Raw genomic sequence first — 13,528 nt, 5'->3', positions numbered from 1 at the left:
TCGACATATCTTCGATATACATATGTACAAACTTTTATACATTCCTACCCTGTGGGGAAAATCTCTAGTTCTGAACTGGTGCGCTTCTAGTACATTTAGACCCAGTACTGGTTCGCGATAAATCTCTTTTGAATGCAAGCAACTGGCGAATTTAACATGGCGATGTCCTAGGAAGTGTCAATTGCCCCCCGCTGCATCCCATTTTCGATAGTTCCGAACTAGTTCTAAATTCTATAGTTCCGAACCAGTTCTAAAATCGGCAGACGAAAGAAAAAAGTATCATGATTTTTCAATCTTTTTGGTTCTTCCGTGCGTGCGATTTTAAGTTATTTTGGAAGGAATGCGTTTTCAATTTGAAATTAAATTTATTTGAATGATTGTAAGAAATGAACGTTTACATACCTTTAGCTGTAGCTGAGTTTGCAGAGGTGCTCGCTGTTATTTCTTAGATTCCAGACGGTCCCAAGATGTTGGAATGTTAACACAAATTTTAGTTTTGTATTACCAAGCTATGAGAAAAGCATCTGCGAAGCACAGAATAGAAGCGTATTTGAACGAAAAAGCCGCCGAACACATATCTATTACTACGTTTATGCGCATGCATAAGTCGCTTTAATTCATTTCGCCACGATTCAAAACATATGTATAAACTGAATTTCAATTCGCTTTGAAAGAGCGAAGTGTTTTGGCTCACACTCCATTTCAAATCGGTAGTTGATTTCTCCAGACAGTTAGAAAGAGTGTATAAACACCGCTCTCACTCAAAGCGAATTGGAGATCAGCTGTTCCGCTCAATGTAGCATACGAACAGTGTTACCACAATTTCTTTAATTTAAGATTTATTGCAATTTGTTTTAACATTGTAAAGTAAAACATTAACTAATTTATTAACATATTTGATAGTAAATTATTTATTTTAAATAAAGTATATTTCAAGTATTACCAATTTTTTTTCATGCGAATTAAAGCTTAATTTGTTTCAAAAACTTTAGTGCTACTAAAGTTTTCTGCTGCAGCTCTTATTGAAGAGGAATGGCAGCATTGTATGCCAAACTCAAGTTGATTTTCAGCAAAGAAATACAAGCTGGTGTGAAATGTGAAATAAAATGGAAAATAAAAAGAAAAGAAATATATGGAGAGAAAAAGAAATAATAGAAATGATTTCTATTATAAAAGAAAAGCATATATTAAAATTGTTGGACAGCAAAATAAAAAGGAATCGAAGCATTTTTGAAGAAGTGGCTCGTGCATTGAATTCCAAAGGAATCAAAAAGGACGCCATCCAAATTAGAGCGAAGTTCAAATCGCTGAAAAGCGATTATTACAAAGCCAAGCGGAATAATAATAGCAGTGGTGCTGAAAGACAAACCTGTGATTATTTCGAAATGTTAGATGAAGTGCTTGGTCATCGACCTGCAGTATCTGTAGAGGGCGTGGACACTTCACAAACCGAGCGGCCAGCAGACAACACAAATACTTCGCAAAGCAGCTATTTAGAAGTGGAAGTAGATTGTATTGAAGAAAACGAGCATGCCGATGGTTCGGAATCCAGTCCCGCATGCAGTACTCCTCGTAATCCGAAAACGTTCAAAAATCAAAGTGCGTTAAGTATTGTGGTTAAAGACGTGTTTGCATATCATAAAGACATGTTATGTATTTTCAGAAAAAAACTCATATCTGAAAGCTATGGAGTCTTTTACAAACGAGTGGAAAAAAACGCAGGAAAACTTAGTCGATTCCTTGAAGAAGCAAGACGAAACCCATTTTAGTAAAGTGGAACTTCTATTAGAAAGAAATCGCAAAGAGACGCAAAAAATGTTAGAGGATGATCGCCACGAAACCGCCAAGATGTTTTCTTCTCTGTTAAGCACGATGCAGATGTCACAACCGTCAAACATTCCTGTTTACATGCCTCATCATTTTCTCTCACCCTCACTTGCTTTGGCCCCGGATATCGTATCAGCAACGCCTGGTGAATTTGATATTTTTAAGTCACAGCAATCTCCAGAATAAACACTTTTCATCGCTTGTTTCATTCACAACATTCATATTTTCAATTACATTTACAGTGGCGCCCACGTAAAGAGCACACTTTCGTTGTTTACAATATTCAGTGTTTAACGTGATTTATTATATTTATGATTTATTATACTAGAATTGAATAGGCTACAAAACTGCATACCCCATAAGTTTCTAAGGATTCTGAAAAGTGCAAAATTTTGATGAATTTTTTTTTAAATCTTTAAAAAAATTTCCTGAATTGTGCACACGGTTTTTAACTTTGCCTTATATGGTTTATGTTATAGAATCTACTATATTTTTACAAAAACTTTACGAAAACGTGACATTGTAAAAAATCTAGGTGTGCGATTTACGTGAGCGCCGCTGTATATAAACATATAATGAGTACGAAATGCATTTATTTGTAGTCTTTTGTGAACTTTTTGTTTTTTTAAATGTTTAATATACTGTTGGCATACATTAAATAAAATTAAATCAACATGCGCTTATGCATATTTATACATACATATACGTACTTATGTTTATTAGTTTTTGAGTTATCGCATCGCTAGATAGGACTTCGGTACGACGCCATATAAAAATTAAATTAACTTAATTAAAAATTTAAATTTAAAAACATAACTGATGCTTTTTTAATAACTAGGCCAACGTAAAATATTCATTTTTTCATTACAAAATTTCATTCAATTTCTCATCTCATGTGCGTTGAAACAGACAAAGAAAATTATAATTAAATGAAAGTTTCAAAAGTATTTGAACAAATTTTAAAGTAATTATAAAATAATACATCTAGTTTCTTTAACTAAAATGTATGATACAATAGCACCTGAACAGTTTTATCAGGTCGGACTATTTTTCTTTTATACAGGGTGTCCGAAAATAACAAGCCTAACTTGAGGAGATGGTAGGTGGTGGGGTGAGCTCCCTGATAAGCAAACAAATTTAAGGCAAAAGTGTCACCGTTTTTGAAATATTTGTTATTTTTTATTAAAGTATGGTTAATGCTTTAACAAAAGACATTTAATTCTAACATTCACTTTTTATACAGAGCTTAGAAAAATTCAACAAATTTTCATTAAAATTTTGAACTTTTTATTCTGAATTTCTAGAAAATTTTTGGGTATGCAATTTTATAGTTTGCTGGCATGCATTTCTTATGGAAGAAAATGCACAAGCCCGTTTGCTAAGAAATTTTAAACAAATCACCGTCATATTTTATAAATTGCACTTGTTGTATGAAAAAAACGTTAAAGTCGTCAGCAAAAAAAACTAAAAAAATCAACGCGATTTTTAGCAGGTTTAAACTTGCACTTCATCTGACTAAAATTGTATGGGCTGTACCCAAAAATTTTCTAGAAATTCAGAATAAAAGTTCAAAATTTTAATGAAAATTTGTTGAATTTTTCTAAGCTCTGTATAAAAACTGAAGTTTGGAGTTATATGGCTTTTGTCATATAATGCGCTATAATTTTCTGAAAAATCGGCGAACGTTAAGCAAACAAAAGAAAAATAGTCAGAACTGGTCAAAATGTCTAGGTGCTATTATTTTGATCAGTGGTAAAGAATTATGATAGCTTTTAATTATAATTGCTTCTTACTAAAGCTATATAATTAGTCTTTTTGAGTTTGGTAGTCAGTAATTAAAATAAGTGGTTTTCAAAGGAAAATTGTCTTTTAAAAAATTTTTCAAATTGTTTCGCAAATGCTTAGGGTCAACATTGTCATCAAAAATTATTTCACTAGAAAAGGTGTCTTGAGGCTGCCGAAATTCTCTTATATTTAGAGCTGATTGTGCCCACGTTTCTAAATAGGATTCTTTCTGTTGTTCAACAAAATTATGTAATATAGCACAAGCTAAGACAACTTGCGGAACGAAAGTAGGATTCACATCAATTCTTTTAGTTAGGCATCGCCAACGACCTTTAAGTCGACCAAAAGCATTTTCGACGACTATTCGGGCAGAACTCAAGTGGCAATTAAAAGATTCTTCGGCTGCATTCAAACTTCCGGTGTATGGTTTTATTAACCAGGGAAGAAGTGGATACGCAGGATCTCCAATAAGAAATAGTGGCGTTTCAACACCATTTATTAATTTTGTATGCCTCGGAATTAATGTCGATGAGTTTTTAAACAATCCCGACTCCTTAAAAACCGTCGCGTCATGAGTGCTTCCAGGTAACTTAACGCTGACATCTGTGAACCTTAATAAAAAAATGTAGTTTTTTACAATATATCGTTATATAATATGGGTATTTTAACAACTTAAGGCGGATCTCCATAGCATGCGTATACGTATGCGTGCGTTTGACAGAAAAATTGAATATACAAATGTTTATGGCAGCACCTACATAGCAACGCATCAAAATGTAAGAAAATTGTATGAATTTTGATTTCTAAGCGTAAATGTCAAACGCACGCATACGGATGCGCATACTATGGAGGTCCGCCTTTATTTATCTACTAAAGTAACAAAATGTAAAAATGTTTCCCATTGGTTCTAATGTACATATGCATGCATATACATACATGTAGTTGCTATCCACCACTCCTTGCATTACGATGGAAGGCCACCCCTTTCTATTAATATAATCTAGGTATCCTTGACTTGGTGGCAAGATCGGTATGTGGGTTCCTAAAATGTTTAATTTCCAGAGTTTTAGTTATGTATGGATATGCATATAAGCATTCAGGTTGGTTAAAATTACCATCGATAGCGCCAATAATGTTTGGTATATGCGATTTTTTCTCAAATTCACTTGCAATTAATAACGCATCTCCCACCTGTGGAAACTTGATAAACTCTGTTTTTAGCTGAATTAACGCGTTCACGACGAGGTGAAAATATTTGTGAACAGTGCTTTTGTGCACACCAAAGACATCACCAATAACTCGGTATTCTCCACAGGAAGCCAATTTATATAAACAAATGGCTACTTGCTTCTCTATAGCAAGGGGTGGAGTGATACATGGCACACAATCGTTTTTAAGAAAGCACTCTAGTTTTTCGCAAAGCAGTAGGAACGATTTTTTACTCATACGGAAAGCTTCGATGTAGCACTCATCATTTTCTGGCTGCTGCAGCGTCCACCAGAAGTTCTCCTTCCTTTTCCGTTTGTGGAAACGTCGAATTCGAGGCATATTCGTAGCAAAAAATATGTTTGGTAAATTAGCCTGGGACCCAACCAATTCTCTCACATTCTTTCTTTTTTCATTGTTTGAATTCCAAATATTCGCATCAGTATTTAAAAGCTGATTAATAACAATCGTTCTTTTTCTTTGCCACGATTTTATAATGCCGAATAAAACTAGATTTTTCTCACTTTCCATTACGTTAACTTATAAAATGTCAAATGAAAACAGCTGATTTTGTTTGCTTTTGAAGACGGTTACTTTGATGCCGATATAAAGCCGTAAGCATAAACACTACAGTGAAATGTGTACGGTGTCAATGCGCTTTTAATTAAGTCGATTATTCTGTGCGTATAAACGTAGTATATGTAAAGTAAACAAGCCCCCCGCTGCATCCCTTATTCGATAGTTCCGAAATAGTTCTAAATTCGACAAATAGGAAATAGTTCGTTCTGCATCCCTTTTTTATAGTTCCGAACCATTTCTAAATTCGTCACTTTAGATATAGATTTCTAGTGAAAAAAGAGAAAAAAAATAGTTTCTTAAAAGTACCACTTTTCGCCGATTTTGGACTGGTGGGGATCTAGTTCCTGTCGGACTGGTTCCTTTTTGGCGATAAAGACCTAGTACGGAACTAGAAATTTGATTCACTAGTCCGCGGTTTCCCTGCAGGGTATATTTGAATTTAAATGTGCTTGTGTGTGTGATATGTGTGTAGATGTGTCCCTCATTGCTGGCGTATGCTTGATGTAAGGGAATGTGTATGTTGAAATTTGCCGCCAGGCAGACACAAGACTAACATGCACAAGCGCTCATGTGTGTCCTTCATGTCCCCGTCGGCTTCCTTTTCCCTCACCATTTTAAACAAACACAATCCTTTCTACATCTACCTAAGTAACTTGTTAGCGCTGCTGGTAATGCGCCTTATCCTTAAAGGATAACAAGTGGTTTAAACATATGCCGCAAGCTCGCCATGTAAGCTGCTACGCAACATTACAGCTGCAACTTCTTTCCAGAGCTTCCAAGGAAATAAGCAGTGCATCTGTTGAGTAGCTGCACTTAACCCGCACTAAGTTGGTGTTGTCTCTCTAAATTTGTGCTCTGACATTCGCTGTTTTTTGCGTCGTCTGTTCCGCAGCACATTGCCGGTTTGCATTTGAGATACGTGCCATGTATGCTTTTAGGCGCTTTGAAATGTACGAAGTGAAATTGTGCTGGTAAATGTTTTCGCAAGGAAACAATATTCTTAGATATACCAAAAAAGTATGTGTGCATGAATTCTTTTACCATATGCATAACAAGAAATCTCTCGCAAAGTATCCATTAAATTAATCAATCTGCTTATTATGTATATCCCGAGATACTGGAGAAATTGATAAAATGTTAAAATTTTTTATTGCAAATCATTGAGGACATTACATCATTGGCGACAAATTGTGCTTGAGTAGAAGCAAAATAAGGCGAACTTTTACATTACAATTCAGCAATCTTATGATTTGACCAAAAATTGGTAGCAATTACGTATTTCATTAGATTTATCAAAATAAAAAAAGAAATATTTAAAAGAAAAAGCAAAACGCTTTTAAGTATAAATCTTTTTTTAAAATAGTTTTTAAGTCTTTTTTAAAAAAGAAGGTAAAGGTGAAGGGGAATATGTAGATCAGGCGTTCCCAAACTTTTTTCACCGCAGCACCCTTGTTGTGCTAAAAAAATTTTGCGGCACTCCTACTCTTCAAATGTCTACGACAACAAGAAAAAACAATGAAAACCTTATACTGCTTTACCTTTAATGTGAGGACTGAAATTGTTTGGATGATTTCATTATTTCCTTTAAGTTTCATAGGAGCTTTGGCAATTTTACTCTGAAATCATTTGACGCTGACGGAGAAGGTTATCAATTCGTCGGAATATTTTTTATTTATTATTTTATTTATTTTTTTATGTGTCTTACCGCATTACTTTGGACCACGTTAACCGATTGCTAAAATTTTTTTTTTTTTATTAAAAGGTGTTACCTCAGAGGTAGTTTCTAGTTTGGTTTAAATCCGATCATTGGATAATGAAGAGACTAACGGTAATCTTAAATTTTTATATGGGAAGCGAAGTCGCTTTTTTTTCGCTTAAAAATTACTTGTTTATGTAAGAATTGGTTGAAAATGCAGTCTTACATAGAAATGTAAAAGTAAAAGTCACTAATATTTTTAATGCAGTCTTGCCAACAGCAGTGTTTTCTGCAGACACTTGCATCCAGAACTCTCTTGGCTCCCTTCGTAGTATTTATTAATCAAAGTGCTGTCTTCACTGATGTCCAGAAGGTTTCCAAAAGCTTAATTGGTCACCTCGGTAGGTTTACTTTTCGGGTCACATGTAAACGGTTTTGTTATCCAGCTGTAGACATCCTCAGAGTCAATGTTGGGAAATATTCGACAAGGGTTTTTTCTAAACCTTCCAAGTTAACGCTGGTAATGCGCGTTGACGCTAAGAAAATAACTTTTACACCCAATTTCACGGAAGTAATTTAAGTGAAAAATTGTTTTAGTTTCTTGAATTTTATATGGAAATTGACAAAAAATAAAAAATCATTTTCCATTTAAATTGCTGGTGAAACCGGCTGTTATCAATTTTCTTAGCGTTAACTTTGAAGTTACATACGTTTTTCTGATTTACTTTGTTTATTTATGGGGTTTGGTGCAAATTGCTAGAAATTCAAAAATATAAATGCCACCATAAAAAAATCCCTTCGTACTAGAAAAAACCAAAGATGTTGTTCAATTTCGCAGGCCTCTGTTATCTACGCAGCGTCATCCAATATGAGTTTTAAATCTATTGGCGGCATCTTCCTAATCGCCAGGGAATACCGACGGATCGTACAGTGACTTCTCGGGGTGTTTTCTGCCTCTTGCTTCATCCTAGACATCGCTTCTTTCGTTTTTCCAACCACTGCAAATACCCGCACACTTGCTCCATGTCAAACCTTTTTTCTGTGCGAATTTGTCGATAGCTTTGAAAATTTCGCCGCTAGTGGTGTAAGTCTCAACTCCTTCGCTCATCAAAAGTTCTTCTTCGATTTGCATTGCGAATGGTTCCTCACTAACACGAGAAGAACGTTAAGTCCCACTACGTCGGTACTTTCGTCAAGTTGCAAAATAAAAAATTCACAACGCAGATTAGGTCTACAAAAACCGAAAGTGGTTGTGAAAAGGGTTCATTTTAAGCTATTTTTCTTAAACTTTTCAGATTAAATTTTTCGTTGACAAAACGTACTGGGGAGCTACACTTAAGAGCGAAATACACCGCACAAGCGGCTTGAAAAACCAAGTGAAATATCCCTTTCTGCAAGCCATTTGTGTTGCCGCTGAAGGTAATTTTAATAAAACTCTAAATTTTTTGATTTTCTGGCCGCAATATTGAAGTTTGATCAAACCGCTTGCGTTGTGTGTAAGGAAACATTAAAGAATTTGCCTGCACCACTAGTATACTCTAGCCAATAGCGGCACTCCAGGCATACGGCACCCACTTTGGGAAAGCCGGATGTAGATGAAGAAAATAATAAACACAAAGATAAAAATAAATGTTATTATGAAGAAAAAAATAATAGTGAGAATACCGATAAAAGTAAAGATAGTGGAAGAAAGGCACAGAGACTCCCCCCATCTAAATCCACTACAACTGAGTTCATTACATCCATACTCACCACATCTCCCCTAAACCCACCACACCTCCACTCACCTCACCTCAGTTTGGGAACTTTTCGGGGCTTTAGAGATTTTCGGGAGAAAAGAGGATTTTCAAGACTATTTCGGGATTTTAAAGTCGAAAGAAACATATTTATTGATATTGTTATAGATATAATAATCGATATTGTTCTAATATCACATGACATCACACGATGTGACAGCACATGGCATAAGATTCTATCACATCACATCCTATAACATCAGAAATCACATCACATCGCATTGCATTACCTGACATCACATCACATAACATCTTATCACGATATCGCAACTCATCTAGGTGAATATGAACTAGATAAAGAAAAAGATAAAAGCGAAGATTTGGAAGATAAAAATAAGGGAGAAGTCTAAGGGATGGTGAATGTGAAAAATAAAATAAAGATAAAAAATATGAAGACCAGGATAAAGGAGAGTATTAAGATAAATGAAAACAGATTAAGATAAACCTCAGGCTTATAACACTATAAGAACTAGCCTGCCGTTTTACCGTTTCAAACCAATGAAACACATATCGCTACCTAAAGGTGAAAAAGTGCAAAGTAAATATTTTTCAAAATTCAGTTTTTAATGCGAGATGTTGCGAAACTACATATATTTTTCGTCTCTCCTGAATAATTTCAAAAAATGAACTTGGCTATATTGATTATGAGACAAACTAGACGTGTAACGTAAGTTTCACTTCTTCAGTATGGCCCAGGTGCATTAACTTCGTTAGTAGCATGATTTTTTTGTAAAAGAAATATAAATACAAATTAAAAATAAAAAACAAATTTACATTTTAAATTTTTTTACCCTGTTAAAATTTTATTTTTTTCATCAAAATTAAACAGAATACAGATTCGCAATCTACGACGTAAATTAAGTTCACGCGTTTCGGAGTTTTTTGTGCCATTTAAAAACTTGAGATTTGCCCTACAGTGTAATTGAACCTTTATCACATCGTTTCTGTTAATCGTTCATCTTCATCAGAATTATAGTTTAAAAAACTAAAACCTCGCTATTATAATTTCCATTCGTACTGTCATCAGGTATGTAACTTGAGAATAGAAATCGCTGCATCTTTTAGGCGCATCAATATTACATTGTTACATCCCGAGCTAATAAAAGGGAGGTAAAAAAAAGTATTCCGGGATTAGTCTCCATTGGTTAAAATTGGGCAGTAATATCTCGCAATTTATCTCTTACGGGTACAATTCGAGGACAAGTAGTCTCGACTCATCTCCCCGACTCATCTCTAATAGTTACAATTAACGATTTAATGATGCATATACACGCTCTTATCAAAGAAATTTAAGTTACGGCATTAGCATGCAGACAGAGTACTCGCTTAGCGGACCCGAGATCCTCGGTGCAAATCTCAATTTGCGATTTGTTTTTGAAGTGAAACTTCTTTAGCGGCGGTTGGTTGGTTAGGAGTAAATTGGCAAATTCAACGGAAATTGCCCACGGAAATGGTGCAACGGAAATGGGTGGGGCTGAAACAAGTGCTTGTTGTGTGTATGCATATGGTATTAATTTAACTAAAATTTGCTGATAAAAGGTTAAAGAATAACACTTAGAAAAAGGCCAATACAAGAATGAAAGTAACGGTGACAACGTACATAGATAAAGAAAAGGATAAATGCAAAGGCAAAAATAAAAACAAAAACAAAGATGCGTAAAGATAAAGGCAAAAATGAAGGCCAAGGTAAATTTAAACACTTTACTTATATATATAAGGGCAAAGGTTAAGGGGAATATGTACATATGTAGATGAAGAAAATGATAAACATAAAAGTAAAGACAAAGAGGAAGATGGGGATACCGATAAAAGTAAAGATGAAGATGGGGAAAGAAAGATTAAAATAAAAGTAAATAAAAGAGGACAGGATATACAGTGAGACACAGAGACTCAGTCCGGGAATTATTTTGGGATTTTAGAAATTTTTTGAATTTTCGGGACTTATCGATATTTTTATCGGTTTTACTACGACATTTTTATCGATATTTTTATCGATTTTGTAATCGATATTTTTAACTATTTTGTTAGCGATATTTTTTGTCGATTTTGTTATCGATATTTTTATCGATTTTGTTAAGGTTATTTATCGATTTCGTTATCGATATTTATTGATTTTGTTATCAATATTTATCGATTCTTTTATCGATATTTATATATTTTGTTATCGATATTTATATATTTTGTTATCGATATTTATCGATTTTTTATCGATATTTATAGATTTTGTTATCGATATTTATCGATTTTGTTATGGATATTATAGATTTTTTTATCGATATTCTTTTCGAGTTTCTAATAGATTTTGCTACTAATATTATCATCGTTTTCGTTATCGAAATTTTTATCGATTTTGTTATCGATATTTTTATCGGTTTTGTTATCGGTATTTTTATTGGATGTTGCTATCGATTTTGTTATCGATAGAGTATAAAGATAAAAATTAAGATAATGAAAAACAGAATAACATAAATGTAATTAGAACGAACAGAGGTAGAGGCAGGGATCTAGATAGAGAAAAGACAAAAAATATAACCTTAAGCAAAATCAGATGTATGTATGTATATTGGTTATGACACAAAATAGATATGTATGTAACGTAAGTTTTACTTCTCCAGTGTGGCCCAGGCGCACTTCTTTTTTTTTTTTTTAAACCACTATTCGCTTTTCTTTCTTTCCAATTCGGGATAAAGGAGAACAATTAAGCTTTTCGTAGAACGACTTCGAAGAAAAGGGCGCAGTTCATTCCTATAAAGGGATCAAGCGGTATTTGTCGCATTTTTTCAGGGTTGGTATAACTTGTGACATTAGGTTTTGAAGGTTGAAGTCAAATCTGACTGAACGAATGTAATAAATGAAGTTATTCATCAAATTGCGTAATTGTAATATCGATAGAAATTTTATTTTATGTAAATTTAAGTAGTTTATTAACGGACTTCACAAAAAGGAAGAGGTTACCAGTTCGTCGGAATATATTTTTTTATGTATGTTACTGCCCAAAAAAATCGGGAAGGATATAGACAAATGAATACATAAATGATCAGAATGAAAAGAAAAGTCGATTAATGCCGATTTTGTTTCTACCGAAAGATGCAACCTTCTCCTTGCCCTCTACGCCCAAACACTAAGAAGAGCGCGATGAGAAGGCAACATTTTTTGTAGAAACGAAATCGCCATAAGCCATGTCTGTCTGTCCGTGTACACGATAACTGCAAAGATTGAGATATCTCAACGAAATTTGGTATGCAGATTGCCCTTAACCCAAGGTAGGTTGCTATTGAGAATGGGCGAAATCGGACTGTAACCACGGTATAACGGTATTTTCGAAAAATGCAAAACTCATAATATTTCAGTAAAAATTGGATCCAAATTGTTGAAAATTAGTATGGGAAGAAGAATTGTGGTACAAAAAAACATTATTATGAAATTTTTGGAAAAGGGGCGTAACCCCGCCCACTTATGATGAAACACTATATTTTAGTAACCGCTTCACCAATCCTTACCAAACTCGGTGCGAGCATTGCTTATGTCTATCTAAGTAATTTGTTGAAAATCTTTGAAATCGGGCAATAACCACGCCCACCAACCATATAACGGTTATTTACAGAAACACGAAAACTGCGATAAATCAGTAACTGCTGAAGCTAATTGACTCAATTATTGCAATGACCACTGAGCAGAAAATTAGATTATTATAAGTTTTTGGATTTTGGGCGTGGCGCCGCCCACTTATGACCACAACTGTGTATCTCGGTAACTGATTTATCAATTTCTACCAATTTAATTAATATCCTTGGTACGAAAAGGCAATTCGTTGAAAATTATTCAAAACGGACTAAAATTTCACCGGTTTTCCGTATAACAGTAATTTTTGGATATACGAAAACTCCGATACTTCAATAACTGAAGACGTTAATTTACTCCACGTTTATACTTACAACAGACCCCCTATTCGGAAATGCAGCAAACCAAAGCATCAGTCTCTTTTACTTTTAAGCTATAATTGCTGGAAAAGCCCATTTGAGCAACTACGTTCCAATTCGGCATCTAACCGCGTTTGCGCATATTGCACATTTCCATCAATTATAGTTTGGAAATAAAAGAGATTGATGCTTTGTTTTGCTGCATTTCCGATTAGCCCCAATATCTTAACAATAAATACTTAGGGCCGGTTGTTCAATGTCTGGTTATCACTACCACTACACTATCGACGATTTCGATCATGCATGTAACATGTGATCGATAAAGCAGTAGTTGTGCTTAAACGGAGCTTCTACCTCCGATTTGTGCTAATCAGACATTGAACAACCGGCCCTTAAGCTGTTATAGACTTTTCGGTAGTTTAAAGAAAGTTGAAACGACGATATTTGATAAATGCGCCGGGTATATAAAATTCGGTTTCGCCCGAACTTATACTTCTTTACATGTTTTCTTTTACGATTTCAGCTTACCAACTTATGAACATTATTGTATGTATGCACATAAGTATGTATTCTGTTTTGTATTGTATTTTTAAGTATTTCCTTTGTCAATTCAATAATTCTATACCTCGTATACTTGGCTGTGCTTTGGTCTTTTAGTTTTTTTTTTTTATGGAAGCCGGGTTTTCTCGCCCTCACCATTCTCGAATTGTTTTTGTGCG

At 34.3% G+C, this 13,528-nt stretch overlaps 1 protein-coding gene across 1 annotated transcript; it reads right to left on the bottom strand.

The window, feature by feature from the left end:
- Window positions 1-3,392: 3,392 nt before the first annotated feature.
- On the bottom strand, window positions 3,393-5,294 carry LOC118751669 (protein ALP1-like). Its single transcript, XM_036486480.1, has 3 exons — window positions 4,728-5,294; window positions 4,549-4,654; window positions 3,393-4,223 (listed from the first exon to the last, which is right to left on the bottom strand). The coding sequence occupies exons 1-3, from the start codon at window positions 5,158-5,160 to the stop codon at window positions 3,656-3,658; spliced, it is 1,107 nt and encodes a 368-aa protein (XP_036342373.1). The 5' UTR covers window positions 5,161-5,294; the 3' UTR covers window positions 3,393-3,655.
- Between the last annotated feature and the right edge of the window lie 8,234 nt (window positions 5,295-13,528).

Source organism: Rhagoletis pomonella, unplaced genomic scaffold (genome assembly GCF_013731165.1).
Source record: "Rhagoletis pomonella isolate Grant_MI unplaced genomic scaffold, Rhpom_1.0 Rhpom_scaffold_00899, whole genome shotgun sequence".
NCBI lineage: Eukaryota > Metazoa > Arthropoda > Insecta > Diptera > Tephritidae > Rhagoletis > Rhagoletis pomonella.
The sequence above is the reverse complement of the archived record's forward strand: the minus strand, read 5'-3'. Positions and strand labels throughout refer to the sequence as shown.

Bases quoted from the DNA above. Each gene is read 5' to 3' on its own strand.
- LOC118751669 (XM_036486480.1), bottom strand. From the start codon at position 5,160: ATGCCTCGAATTCGACGTTTCCACAAACGGAAAAGGAAGGAGAACTTC. The intron at 4,655-4,727 runs GTAATTTTAACC...TAAACATTTTAG, and splicing joins CATTATTGGCGCTATCGATG to GAACCCACATACCGATCTTG. The intron at 4,224-4,548 runs GTATGTATATGC...TTTTTTATTAAG, and splicing joins GTGGTGGATAGCAACTACAT to GTTCACAGATGTCAGCGTTA.